Raw genomic sequence first — 12,133 nt, forward strand, 5'->3', positions numbered from 1 at the left:
AAACACTACCCTGTGGGGGAAAACGGGACTGGTCAGCTTGCCTTGGCAGGACAAGACTTGGTAGCAGGACATGACATGGTTTCAGGAACTAGAAGCATTTTTCCATTTTGCATTTTCATCATATTAGGTATATGAATATGATTGAATGGGTGCATGTTTAAAAAATATATATATTATTTGTAAACAGTTACAAAAATTTGTATTCTTTTACTGTTCTTTTTTCTTTTTGTTTTCCCCTAAATACATTAAAATCCTTTTTTTTTTATTTAAAATTAATTTATTTTAACGTCCACCCAAACTGCTGACATCATCGCATCGTTCAAGAAGTGCACTTACACACACACACACACACACACACACACACACACACACACACACACACACACACACACACACACATGAAAGGATTGAAAATAATCAAAGATATTTGATATTTGATATTTGAAATCCAACAAAGAAATTTGCTTTACTGTTGTCAACACATTTGCTTAACAGAAGGACCTGAAAGACAAAAGGCAGGCCTGTAGGCCACATGGGGTGCCACACCTTTTACTGTTGGGGAAGTTTGGTCTGATTGGTCAGTTTGAATGTTATGTGTGAGTTTGGTCTGATTGGTCAGTTTAAAAGAATACATTTGGTTTCAGTCACATGGTCAAGGAATAGATAAAAGGATTGGAACTGTGGCTCTCGCTCTCTCTTTTCCTCTGGCTCTTGAAGTCATTCGGGCTTCTCTTCTTTGCTCTCTTCCTCTCTCTCCCCCACTCTATTTCTCTCTCTCTCTCTCTCTCTCTCTCTCTCTCAGGTAACATTGTATTCATGCTGTGTACGATTAATGGTATAAGTTTATCATCTCATTCATCCATTTTGAAACTATTTTAAGTGTAATCATAACCAGATTTTGTCATTAAATCCTTTTTATTACAAATACTGTGCTAACTAGTTTTGATTTAGTATTGACTTTGAAGTGCTCCCTATTGCAATACAATATAGTCATATTATAGCAACGCTCTCCCACATATTTTGCTATTGTAACTGCGCTTATCGCCGTCGTTGGTATGAGTTGCAGTGGGTGGAAATAGACAAGAAATGTACAGTTTTCTTCCATCTTTCTGATAACGTTTTTTAGTCTAATGGCAACCCTGTAGATTGAACCATCTACAGGAGTCCACTCTTACAGATGGTGCCGAAACCCGGGATCCCTTGCAGTGAATTGTCTGAAATTTACTTTGATCTGTGTAAGAATGAGGACATTTTTTCACAGTTGATCTTGTGAATGGATTAAAGCTGACCTTCTTTGGGTAAGTCTGTTTTCATTGTTTAATGGTTGAAGGAATTGCATGAAACAGAATTTAGAAGGTTTTAAATAGCTTCAATAGTCCCATTACTGTACAATCTGTGAATACTCAGATAATCTCCTCGGGATGAAAGGGAAAATTTCTAGTGACATATTGTTTGCTTTATGGAGTGAAAAAGTTGAGCCTACCTTGTCCAAACTCAAGAAAGAGTATATTGGAATTAAAAGTTCAGATGATGAAATGTTCAGATATTGGGAATTAAATGGCAAACATCAAAAGAAATCAAAACATGGTGAAATAATTGAGGCTTTAAACTTCATAAGTTGTAAAAGGCTACGTGATGTGACAACACATCTATTTTCAAGTATAGATGCGAAATGTAAAGAAGTGGATTCTAAAAATGAAGAAGCAGAAAAGTCTGAGGCAAAGATTCAAGATCTTCAAACGCAGCTAGATAACTTACTAGCTGAGCAGTTAGCCCTGACTGAAAAGTGTAAAAAGCACAAAGAAACCATTGCAGATCTCAAGGCTAAGCTAAATGCTAAAAAGTGCATGCCTCCCATAATGCTTAACAGCGATGGGATTAAAAAGCATGTTCACTTCATAGATGAGGTGACTTGCTCTAATGAATCTGAAACGTTTAGTTCAGAAAATGCGCAAGAAAGTGTGGCAATTTCAGTTCTTAAGCGGGTGCAGCAACGGAATAGCGCAGTGTCGTGTACCAGGACGCATGGTTTGCAAGCATTAGAAGGTCATTATCCTCATACTCCAGGAGAACCTAGCAAGCAACCCCATGACAAAGAGAACAGGTTTTGCAGAGCCTGTCAGAAAATAGGGCATGGCGATTTAAAATGCTGGTCGCTGGGTCGAGGTCGGCCTCCTCCGTATTTTCTGAAAAATAGGAAATTACTTTCTAAGGCAAAAGATCAGCGCTCATTTGCAGGTAAGACTCTCAGTGAGCTAACTGCAGTGTTCATGCAAGGCCTTCAGCTATTAACTTCACTTGCGAGCGGGTTAGCAGCCTCTTAGCAAGGAGTTTAAAAGTAAAACATTCAGATTGCAATGATCCTGTTTGTATTTTCGAATTTGTAATTGTATAACACATTGTGCGCATTGATTACACAGTATGGTTGTTTGTGTTACAAGATACACATAGACTAGTCAAGTTTATTCTTTAAAACACATGATTGCTTTACTGTAAGTGATGAAACACTTAGGATAAAGGCTGTAGATGCTGTGCATTCTAGGCCATGTATCTTGTGTAAATTGGAATAACTTTAATACTGGAATTGTACAGCAATTTCAAGTTGCATGTGTGTCTATGTTAAATTTGTTAGTCTCCGAAGTGGAAGCTCCGCTATTTCCGATATAGCTGCAGTTAAACCACGTACAGGAGCACAGAATTGCCATGTGGCTACAGTGTGAATTACAATTGCATTAACCATGAGAATGTTTTCATCACAGCGCAGGATTCAAGAACTCCAAACTTTGCATTTTATCATGCTACTTAACAAAAACATTGGTGTGAGAGGAATTTTGAGCCAGGTCACATCTCATACTCACATTCACATACTGGCTGCCTGTTTTACAACAGGGCTAAATTTGCATCACAATTGTTAACCCTCCTCACCAGTGTTTGGACATGATTTACACATAGCCACAGCTAAATTCAGTCACATAAATTTGATTTTCACACAAAGTCAAATCTCCATCGGCCTCACAAAATGTCTTTACATCTAGACTGTATTACTACTGTGAATTTCTTCAAGTTATTGTTTGTTTTGTTTCTTTCTTTTTATTTACTAAATGAGGTATTATTTGTCTCACCAATTTAAATATCAAAAGGGTATTTCTCATCCTTACCTAGTGAAAAATATTTTATCAGTGTATTGTAAAAATGCATTTGATTTAGAATTTTGTTGATTTTGATTTTGAGTTCTGAGTCTTTGTATTTTGTCCATTTTACAATGTAACAATGGTTTTGGACACAAATTCAATTGAATTTCTTTATTTGGTTACACAATATTTTGCTGATACTCTAAATGAAAGAGGGGTGTAAACCCAACAATGTGATTGTTGTTTTGTTATGATGCAGATTATTTATATATTTCTAGAAATAATGTAAGAGCTTGTGAGATCTTCTTTTATTCTAAACCTTGACCACTTTATTAAGTACATCGATTTAAAGGCTTATTGCCAGAGAATATTTTAATCTGACCATATCAAACTTCTGACCAATGACAAATGCCAATGACCAAATGACAAATGACAAAAGTGTATGCTATTTTGCTGTTTGTTGGGCTATTTGTTACAGATTCCTGCTGCTCGAATTCACCTCCTGTGTTCTGCCTCAGAAAGAGAGACAAGCGTTTGTTCTCATCTTCAGTGACTGTTCTTGAGGTGTGAGGTATTCAATGGACGTTTTGCATATCATTGATCAAAGAGATTGCACCACACCATTTGATGAAGTTCTCAAGCAGGACTGTAAGGACTGACAGACTGTTTTTCCAACATGCCTGGACGACAAGTCTGAAGATGACATCTACACAACGGAAAGCATGTCTTTGTTGACTGTGTCACCTCTGGACATTTTATGAATGTGGCCAAATGTGCCAAGGGGGGACTGAAAGGATTGAAAATAATCAAAGATATTTGATATTTGAAATCCAACAAAGAAATTTGCTTTACTGTTGTCAACACATTTGCTTAACAGAAGGACCTGAAAGACAAAAGGCAGGCCTGTAGGCCGCAGGGGGTGCCACACCTTTTACTGTTGGGGAAGTTTGGTCTGATTGGTCAGTTTGAATGTTGTGTGTGAGTTTGGTCTGATTGGTCAGTTTAAAAGAATACATTTGGTTTCAGTCACATGGTCAAGGAATAGATAAAAGGATTGGAACTGTGGCTCTCGCTCTCTCTTTTCCTCTGGCTCTTGAAGTCATTCGGGCTTCTCTTCTTTGCTCTCTTCCTCTCTCTCCCCCACTATATTTCTCTCTCTCTCTCTCTCTCTCTCTCTCTCTCTCTCTCTCTCTCTCTTTCTCTCTCTCTCAGGTAACATTGTATTCATGCTGTGTACGATTAATGGTATAAGTTTATCATCTCATTCATCCATTTTGAAACTATTTTAAGTGTAACCATAACCAGATTTTGTCATTAAATCCTTTTTATTACAAATACTGTGCTAACTAGTTTTGATTTAGTATTGACTTTGAAGTGCTCCCTATTGCAATACAATATAGTCATATTATAGCAACGCTCTCCCACATATTTTGCTATTGTAACTGCGCTTATCTCCGTCGTTGGTATGAGTTGCAGTGGGTGGAAATAGACAAGAAATGTACAGTTTTCTTCCATCTTTCTGATAACGTTTTTTAGTCTAATGGCAACCCTGTAGATTGAACCATCTACAGGAGTCCACTCTTACACACACACACACACACACACACACACACACACACACACACACACACACACACACACACACACACACACACACACACACACACTTACGGTATTCAGCAATACTGCTACCAACAGGATACCCAGACCAATAATCGTCCCATTTGAAATGTGGACAGGTCGAGTAAGGAAACAGTCAATGGAGGCGAGAGTCTGTGAAAAGAGGAAGAGTCAGTTCAAGGAACACTTGTCGGAGGAAGATCACAAGTTGTGGCACAAAGTAAAAGAGGCCGAATGATTTTAATCAGCACTCACTTTCCTCAGCACTGAGTGTTCGTTCTGTTGAATCATCTTCTGCTGCTCGTCTGTCTGTGTCTGAACCTGCTGATGATACATATAGAGAAAAGCACACACATTAATCACTGAACTTAATGATCAATCTTCTGACAAAAAAAATCTTGCTTGAATAATGAATGTAAAACCTCATGAATTTGTCACGGGGTAGGCCAATCAGGCTGCACCCACCCCCAAGACCCGTACCACCCTTGGGGAGTTGGACAGAGACCCGGCAAGGACGACAGACAAGGCTTCAAGTAACACAATATTTTATTAACTATAAAAATGGAAAGGGGGATCTAAAATGGTGAGTCTTTAGGCAGGGTGGTTCCGTCCTGCGGACCCGCCAGAGGCCCACAGGGTGCAATGTAGGGCAGTGCTCGGGTGAGTGGCTTCGCTGCCTTCCAATGGGAGAGATGAGTCGGGGCTTACGACCGGAGGGACTGTGATGGAACAGTTAAGGTACGGATTTCGGGTACGTACTCCTCTTCTTGGCCGGAGGGCTTCACTGCAAAGCAGTCAGGTGAGTATTCAGGTATGAATTCCTCTAGAAGTACTGGCAGACACAGAGCTTGCAACGGGGAGAGTTCACTGCAGAGCAGACAGGTGAATACACAGGTACGTAATCCTCTTCCTCAGAAATGATAGACAGAGAACTTACGGCTGTAGGGCTTCGTTGCAAAGCAGGTAGATGAGTGTTCAGGTATGAATTCTTCTTGAAGGACTGGCAGACACAGAGCTTACAACAGGAGAAGTTCAGGCTGGAGGGCTTCACTGCAAAGCAGTCAGGTGAGTATTCAGGAATGAATTCCTCTTGAAGAACTGGCAGACACAGAGCTTGCAACGGGAAGAGTTCACTGCAGAGCAGACAGGTGAATACACAGGTACGTAATCCTCTTCCTCAGGAATGACAGATAGAGAACTTACGGCTGGAGGGCTTCGTTGCAAAGCAGTAAAACCAGTAAAAGTGTCTCCGCACCAATGTCCTCTCCTGCCCTTGATGTCCCAGGTGGTTGTGATAAGCTTGGAGCAGAGCTTGGGATTGATCTTCAGGCACCACTATTTGACATACCTCCTCCCCCAGTGCTGGGTCTTGTAACATTCGACAGACGACTCCCTCCTTGAGAAAGAGCCTCTCCCGTTGTCCCAGGAGCTGCTTCAGCCCTCTGGGCTGCCCGTGTCGTGCTCCCCCTTCTGGCCAAGTCCCTCGCCGCAGCAATCTCGTATCTGGGCCAAAACCGGGTCCTCTGCCTGTCGGTCCCTCCACTGTTGGGGGTCCCAACCCCAACTCAAGGGAATTCCTTCCCCTCGGAGCCCAGGGGCCTCTACAATCCCCACCATAAGTCCTTCCTCCGATGTTACATCCCGAGGCAAAGTAGATCTCAAGAGTTTACCCTCAGGGAGCCGAGACAGTACGTCGGCATTGGTATGCTCCTTCCCTGGCCGATACTGAAGATGATAGTCATAGTTGGCCAGCTGCGCCACCCATCGCTGCTCGACGACTCCCAGTTTTGCAGTTTGGAGATGGACCAGCGGGTTGTTATCCGTAACCACGACTACCTTCGCTCCCCACAGATAATCCTTGAACTTCTCGCTGACGGCCCACTTCATAGCGAGGCGCTCAAGCTTGAAGGAGCTATAGTTAACGTTGTTACGCTCAGCTGGATGCAGACTCCTGCTTGCATAGGCGATGACCCGCTCTTCCCCCTGTTGCCTCTGGGCTAGTACGGCCCCCAATCCCAGATTACTGACGTCCGTGTAGAGCGTAAAGGGCAGGGAGAAATCAGCGTAGGCCAAGATCGGGGCTTGGAGCAGCTCTTGCTTTAACTTCTGAAAGGCCAACTCACAGGCGGGGTCCCACGAGATGGTAGGGGACCCACGACCCCGGGTCCGCCCCGAGCCTCCAAGCAGCTGATTCAGAGGTTTAGCGATCTTGGCAAAGTCCTTGATAAACCGCCAGTAGTATCCCACAAATCCCAGGAAGGACCTCACCCGACGCACCGTCCTCGGTGCGGCCCACTCCTGGACGGCCGACACCTTTTCGGGGTCCACCGCAATCCCAGCCGCACTGACTCGATGGCCCAGGAACTTTACCTCTTTCCTGAGCAACTGGCACTTCTCGGGCTGCAGCTTTAACCCGTACCGTTCCAAGGACTGGAACACTTGCTCCAGGTGTCGGAGGTGAGACTCAAAGTCGGGAGAGTACACAATAACATCGTCCAAGTAGACGAGCGTGGTGTCCATAAGCTGGCTTCCCAAGCAGCGCTGCATAAGCCGTTGGAAGGTAGCGGGGGCGTTACACAAACCAAACGGCATGCGCTCCCACTCAAAGAGGCCAAAGGGGGTGGTGAAGGCAGTCTTTTCCCGGTCTCCTTCCTCCACTTGAACTTGCCAGTATCCACTAGCCAAGTCTAAGGTAGAATACCAGGCAGCCCCAGTGAGGCTGGTCAGGGAGTCCTCGACCCGCGGCAGGGGGAGAGCGTCTCGTTTGGTAACATGTTTCAGCTTCCGATAATCAACGCAGAATCGCCATGCCCCGGTCTTCTTCCGAACGAGGACGATCGGTGCTGCCCACGGGCTACTGCTCTCTCGGATAACACCCTTCTCCAGCATCCCTCGTAGGAGGGCACGAACCTCAGCATACAGAGTCGGGGGTACGGGACGGCAGCGTTCCCGGCTCGGAGGAGCATCCCCAGTAGGGATCTGGTGTTTTACGATGTCTGTCCGCCCATAATCCTCATCATGTGCAGAGAAGAGATGCTTCCACCTCACCAGAAAGTCCCGGAGTTGCTTCGCCTGCCCTTCTTCCAACCCGTCACCTCGTAAGGACCCTCCTACAAGGTGGGCTGGCAGCACTTCCTCCTTTCTGCTTGCAGGGGATTCGGTCTGTGCCAAGGCCACCTCCACTACCGTTGGACCCACCTGGCAAAACCGAAACTCTCCCTCCTCGTAAACTTGTTGGGGGCTTACCATGGTGACCCGAGCCAGACGTTGGTGTCGATGCAGATCCACTGCATAGGGATTCGTATTTCTCAGTCTTACGGCCACCCGACCCCGGCGGACAAAAGCCAATCCCCGGGCCACTTCCACAGCCTGGCAATCTGAGTGAGGCTCCACCAGGATCAACTCCTGGGACCCGTGAAGCTGGGCAGGAAGGCGGGCCCAGATAATGGCCTCGCTCTGGGCCGGGACTGACAGTACGTAGCGACACATCACTCTCCCCACACTTTCTCGATTCCGTTGGGCATCAGCCATACGGACTCGACGACAATCAGCCACGATCCGATCCCATTCTCGTTTTTCCTCCCTCGGAGCCGAAGGGGTGGGTCTCGCTTTAAACAACTCCTCCCAGCAGTCCGTGATGACGTTCATCCCCAGTAGGGCACGGTGAGCTCCCAGACATGTATCCCGTATGATCACAACTCCCTTTTGAGGCACAAGGGTCCCATGAACCTCCAGGTCTGTGACCAGATAGCCCACATACGGAATGTCCAAACCGTTTGCCCCACGCAGGGTTAACCAAGGGGCATCTGCGGCCGAATGGCCCTGGACCCCGAATAACTCCCGAGACAGGCTTTCGGAAAACAGCGTGACCTGGGAACCGGTATCCAGGAGGCATTGGACTTCGGTCCCATTAACTTGAACCACCACAAGGGGGCAGCGCCCGACTAGACAATTCCTGGCTGCCGATGGAGATGGGTCGATTAGGGGGGTCCCGACCACTTGACCCACAGTGGCCGGACACTCTAAAAAAAAACCTGCGATCCCCGGCGTGCCCTGCATTGCTGGACGTAATGGCCTGGTTTGCCACAGCCATTGCAAATGGGACGTCCTTGTTCGTCCCATTGGAAACGGAGCCCGGGGAAACGGAGCCCATTAACTATGACCGGGGTGGACGTCGCTCTGGAGATCGACTACCTTCGGAGTATGCTCGCTCTTGTGCCGGTGGCAATGGTCGGCAATGTTCTCGGCGTAATTCTTCTAGGAAAGTTTTAGACAGCTCTGTCATCTGGTCACGGACATCTCTTCTCAACTCTTCTCGTAAGGCCTGTTCCCAGTCGGGCGGAGCAGGAGGCGGGAGACTACTGGCAGCATTGGTGACCATACAGTGGGAAAGATCTGAGGTATCTGCATGATCCTGTTCAAGGGCCAGAGCTTCCTGGCGTAGCTCGTCAAACGTCAGAGTAGGATTGCGACGAAGTTGTATTCGGAGGCTCTGACGTATTGGGCCATCTCGCAACCCCAGAAGAAACTGGTCCTTTAGGAGGGCCTCTCCTTCTCCAAGCCCATGATCCTGCCTCTTCTTCAGCCGAAACAATTGTTCTCGCAGTTGCAAAGCAAAGGCACGTATGGACTGCCGAGGTCCCTGCTTGCAACTAAAGAATTGATTCCGGAGGACAGCTGCAGGAGTTGCGTCACCGTACTGCCCCGTTAGAAAGTCAAGGAAAGCTTGGGCTGTGGCTCGGGTTGCTTCCGGCGCCGCTTGTACTTCTCTCCTGGCGTCACCTACGAGTGAATTTAAAATGAACTGGGTCTTCTGTGTAGCGTTTAACCCTTGGAGGCCCGCCAAGTACTCCACTTGAGTTTTCCACGCCGACAAGCTGAGTTCTGAACCTGGTCCTCCATACTTTTGGGCCCATGGGGCTCCCATAAAGATGGGCACAACATGTGGGTGACCCACCGGTACATCTTCGTCTGCCATTGCTCCGCCTCTGTCTACTCAACCCAAGGTGGAACCCTGCCGACTGATGCCAAATTATGTCACGGGGTAGGCCAATAAGGCTGCAACCACCCCCAAGACCTGTACCACCCTTGGGGAGTCGGACAGAGACCCGGCAAGGACAACAGACAAGGCTTCAAGTAACACAATATTTTATTAACTATAAAAATGGAAAGGGGGATCTAAAATGGTGAGTCTTCTAGGCAGGGTCGTTCCGTCCTGCGGACCCGCCAGAGGCCCACAGGGTGCAATGTAGGGCAGTGCTCGGGTGAGTGGCTTCGCTGCCTTCCAATCGGAGAGATGAGTCGGGGCTTACGACCAGAGGGACTGTGATGGAACAGTTAGGGTACGGATTTCGGGTACGTACTCCTCTTCTTGGCCGGAGGGCTTCACTGCAAAGCAGTCAGGTGAGTATTCAGGTATGAATTCCTCTTGAAGTACTGGCAGACACAGAGCTTGCAACGGGGAGAGTTCACTGCAGAGCAGACCGGTGAATACACAGGTAAGTAATCCTCTTCCTCAGGAATGACAGATAGAGAACTTACGGCTGGAGGGCTTCACTGCAAAGCAGTCAGGTGAATATTCGGGTATGAATTCCTCTTGAAGAACTGGCAGACACAGAGCTTGCAACGGGAAAAGTTCACTGCAAAGCAGACAGGTGAATACACAGGTACGTAATCCTCTTCCTCAGAAATGACAGACAGAGAACTTACGGCTGGAGGGCTTCGTTGCAAAGCAGTTAGATGAGTGTTCAGGTATGAATTCCTCTTGAAGGACTGGCAGACACAGAGCTTACAACAGGAGAAGTTCAGGCTGGAGGGCTTCACTGCAAAGCAGTAAGGTGAGTATTCGGGTACAAATTTCTCTTGAAGAACTGGCAGACACAGAGCTTGCAACGGGAAAAGTTCACTGCAAAGCAGACAGGTGAGTACACAGGCACGTTATCCTCTTCCTCAACAATGACAGACAGAGAGCTTACGGCTGAAGGGTTTTACTGCAAAGCAGTCGGTTAAGCATTCACCTATGTGTCCCTCTTCACAATGGGCTGTCAGATAGTACACTCAAATATCTGTGGAGTACATCAGTGTTAGCCTCTTCCTACATCGTAGAACATGACAGAAAACTCAGGTAAGTAGTGGACGTCCGGCGGGTTTAAGTTCACACTTCACACAACAACACAGTGCATCACATCACTTCATCACTGCAATTCAACACTCAGTAGGAAATACATATATAAATGGCCGTCGCCCATTGTCTGACCTGGCATTCACGTCAGAAAGTCCCATAGACAAGAGAGAGGGGATGGAGACCGATTGGACTACTCACTGTCTCTCACAAACGATCTTATTGTCCAACGATTTCCTCCTTCTGGTTGAGTCGACGTGCTCTTCTCCCAAACTCACAATGCCATGCCCGTTTTGCCAGCCCCACTTCCTCTTCTCCAAAGCTCACCCTTCCTCCGAGATTCACAGCCCCCAAAACCAGCCCCACTTTGATGCATCCTCTCTCCTTTTATCCTACCCTAATGGCAACGTCTCCCAACGTGCACAGCTGCCGGCGATTTCCGCTGATCACCCCATTCGCAGGGATTTTTCGCTAACCCGGAACTAGCCCGGTGTTCCCTTGTTATTGGTCCGGCGGGAGGCAATCGCGGCGAACATTAGTTCCACCTTGAAAGTTGGAATTGTCACCTCGTGACAAATTCTTTTAGTCCATCTTTGTCTGTCAGCTTTAAAGAACAAATGTTGCATTCTTAAAAATTGACAATTAACTTTTAGCTGATTTATATATATAAAAAAGTGACAAGCACATCAATATGACCTACACCAACGTCAATACATGGGAAGCATTTCATGAGATGTTTTGTCTGTAACTCTTTACCTTCTTCTCTCGACTCTCCTCCTCTATAGGAACAGTGTTGTGAGTCCTGTGTTCTCCTTCAGTGCAGGACAGACACACACACGTCTGATCATCTCTGCAGAACAGCTCCAGAGGTCTCTCGTGTTTCTGGCATATGTAATCCTCCAGATTTTCCACAGCACTGATGAGTTTGTGTTTCTTTAGACGTGGGACTCTGAGATGAGGCTCCAGATGAGTCTCACAGTAAGAGCTTTGACACATCAGGCAGGACTTCACAGCTTTCTGCTTTCTTTCATCACATATGTCACAGAACACCCCAGGTTCTTGATTTGGCTTCTTAAAGTGTTGCGCAACCTCTCTGAGTGTTGTATTAATCTTGAGATCAGGTCTTCTGCTGAATGTTTCTTTACAGAGTGGACAGAAGCAGGTCTGTGTGTCCGTCCAGCACTTGCTCAGGCAGGTTCTGCAGAAGTTGTGTCCACATGGAGTGGTGACTGGATCAGTGACCAGACAGATGGAGCACCTG

At 46.5% G+C, this 12,133-nt stretch overlaps 1 protein-coding gene across 1 annotated transcript in view; it reads right to left on the minus strand.

Annotated features, from left to right (window-relative positions):
• LOC307118006 (E3 ubiquitin-protein ligase TRIM39-like) overlaps positions 1-12,133 on the minus strand; it is a gene marked incomplete at both ends in the record, with an annotated part of 88,584 nt that overhangs the window by 63,738 nt on the left and 12,713 nt on the right. The window contains one exon of the mRNA XM_079803299.1: positions 11,629-11,889. Within this exon, the coding sequence (XP_079659425.1) occupies positions 11,629-11,889 (261 nt within the window). The remainder of the gene's footprint in view (positions 1-11,628; positions 11,890-12,133) is intronic.

Source organism: Gobio gobio, assembly GCF_949357685.1.
Source record: "Gobio gobio genome assembly, chromosome: 21".
In the NCBI taxonomy this organism is placed as follows: domain Eukaryota; kingdom Metazoa; phylum Chordata; class Actinopteri; order Cypriniformes; family Gobionidae; genus Gobio; species Gobio gobio.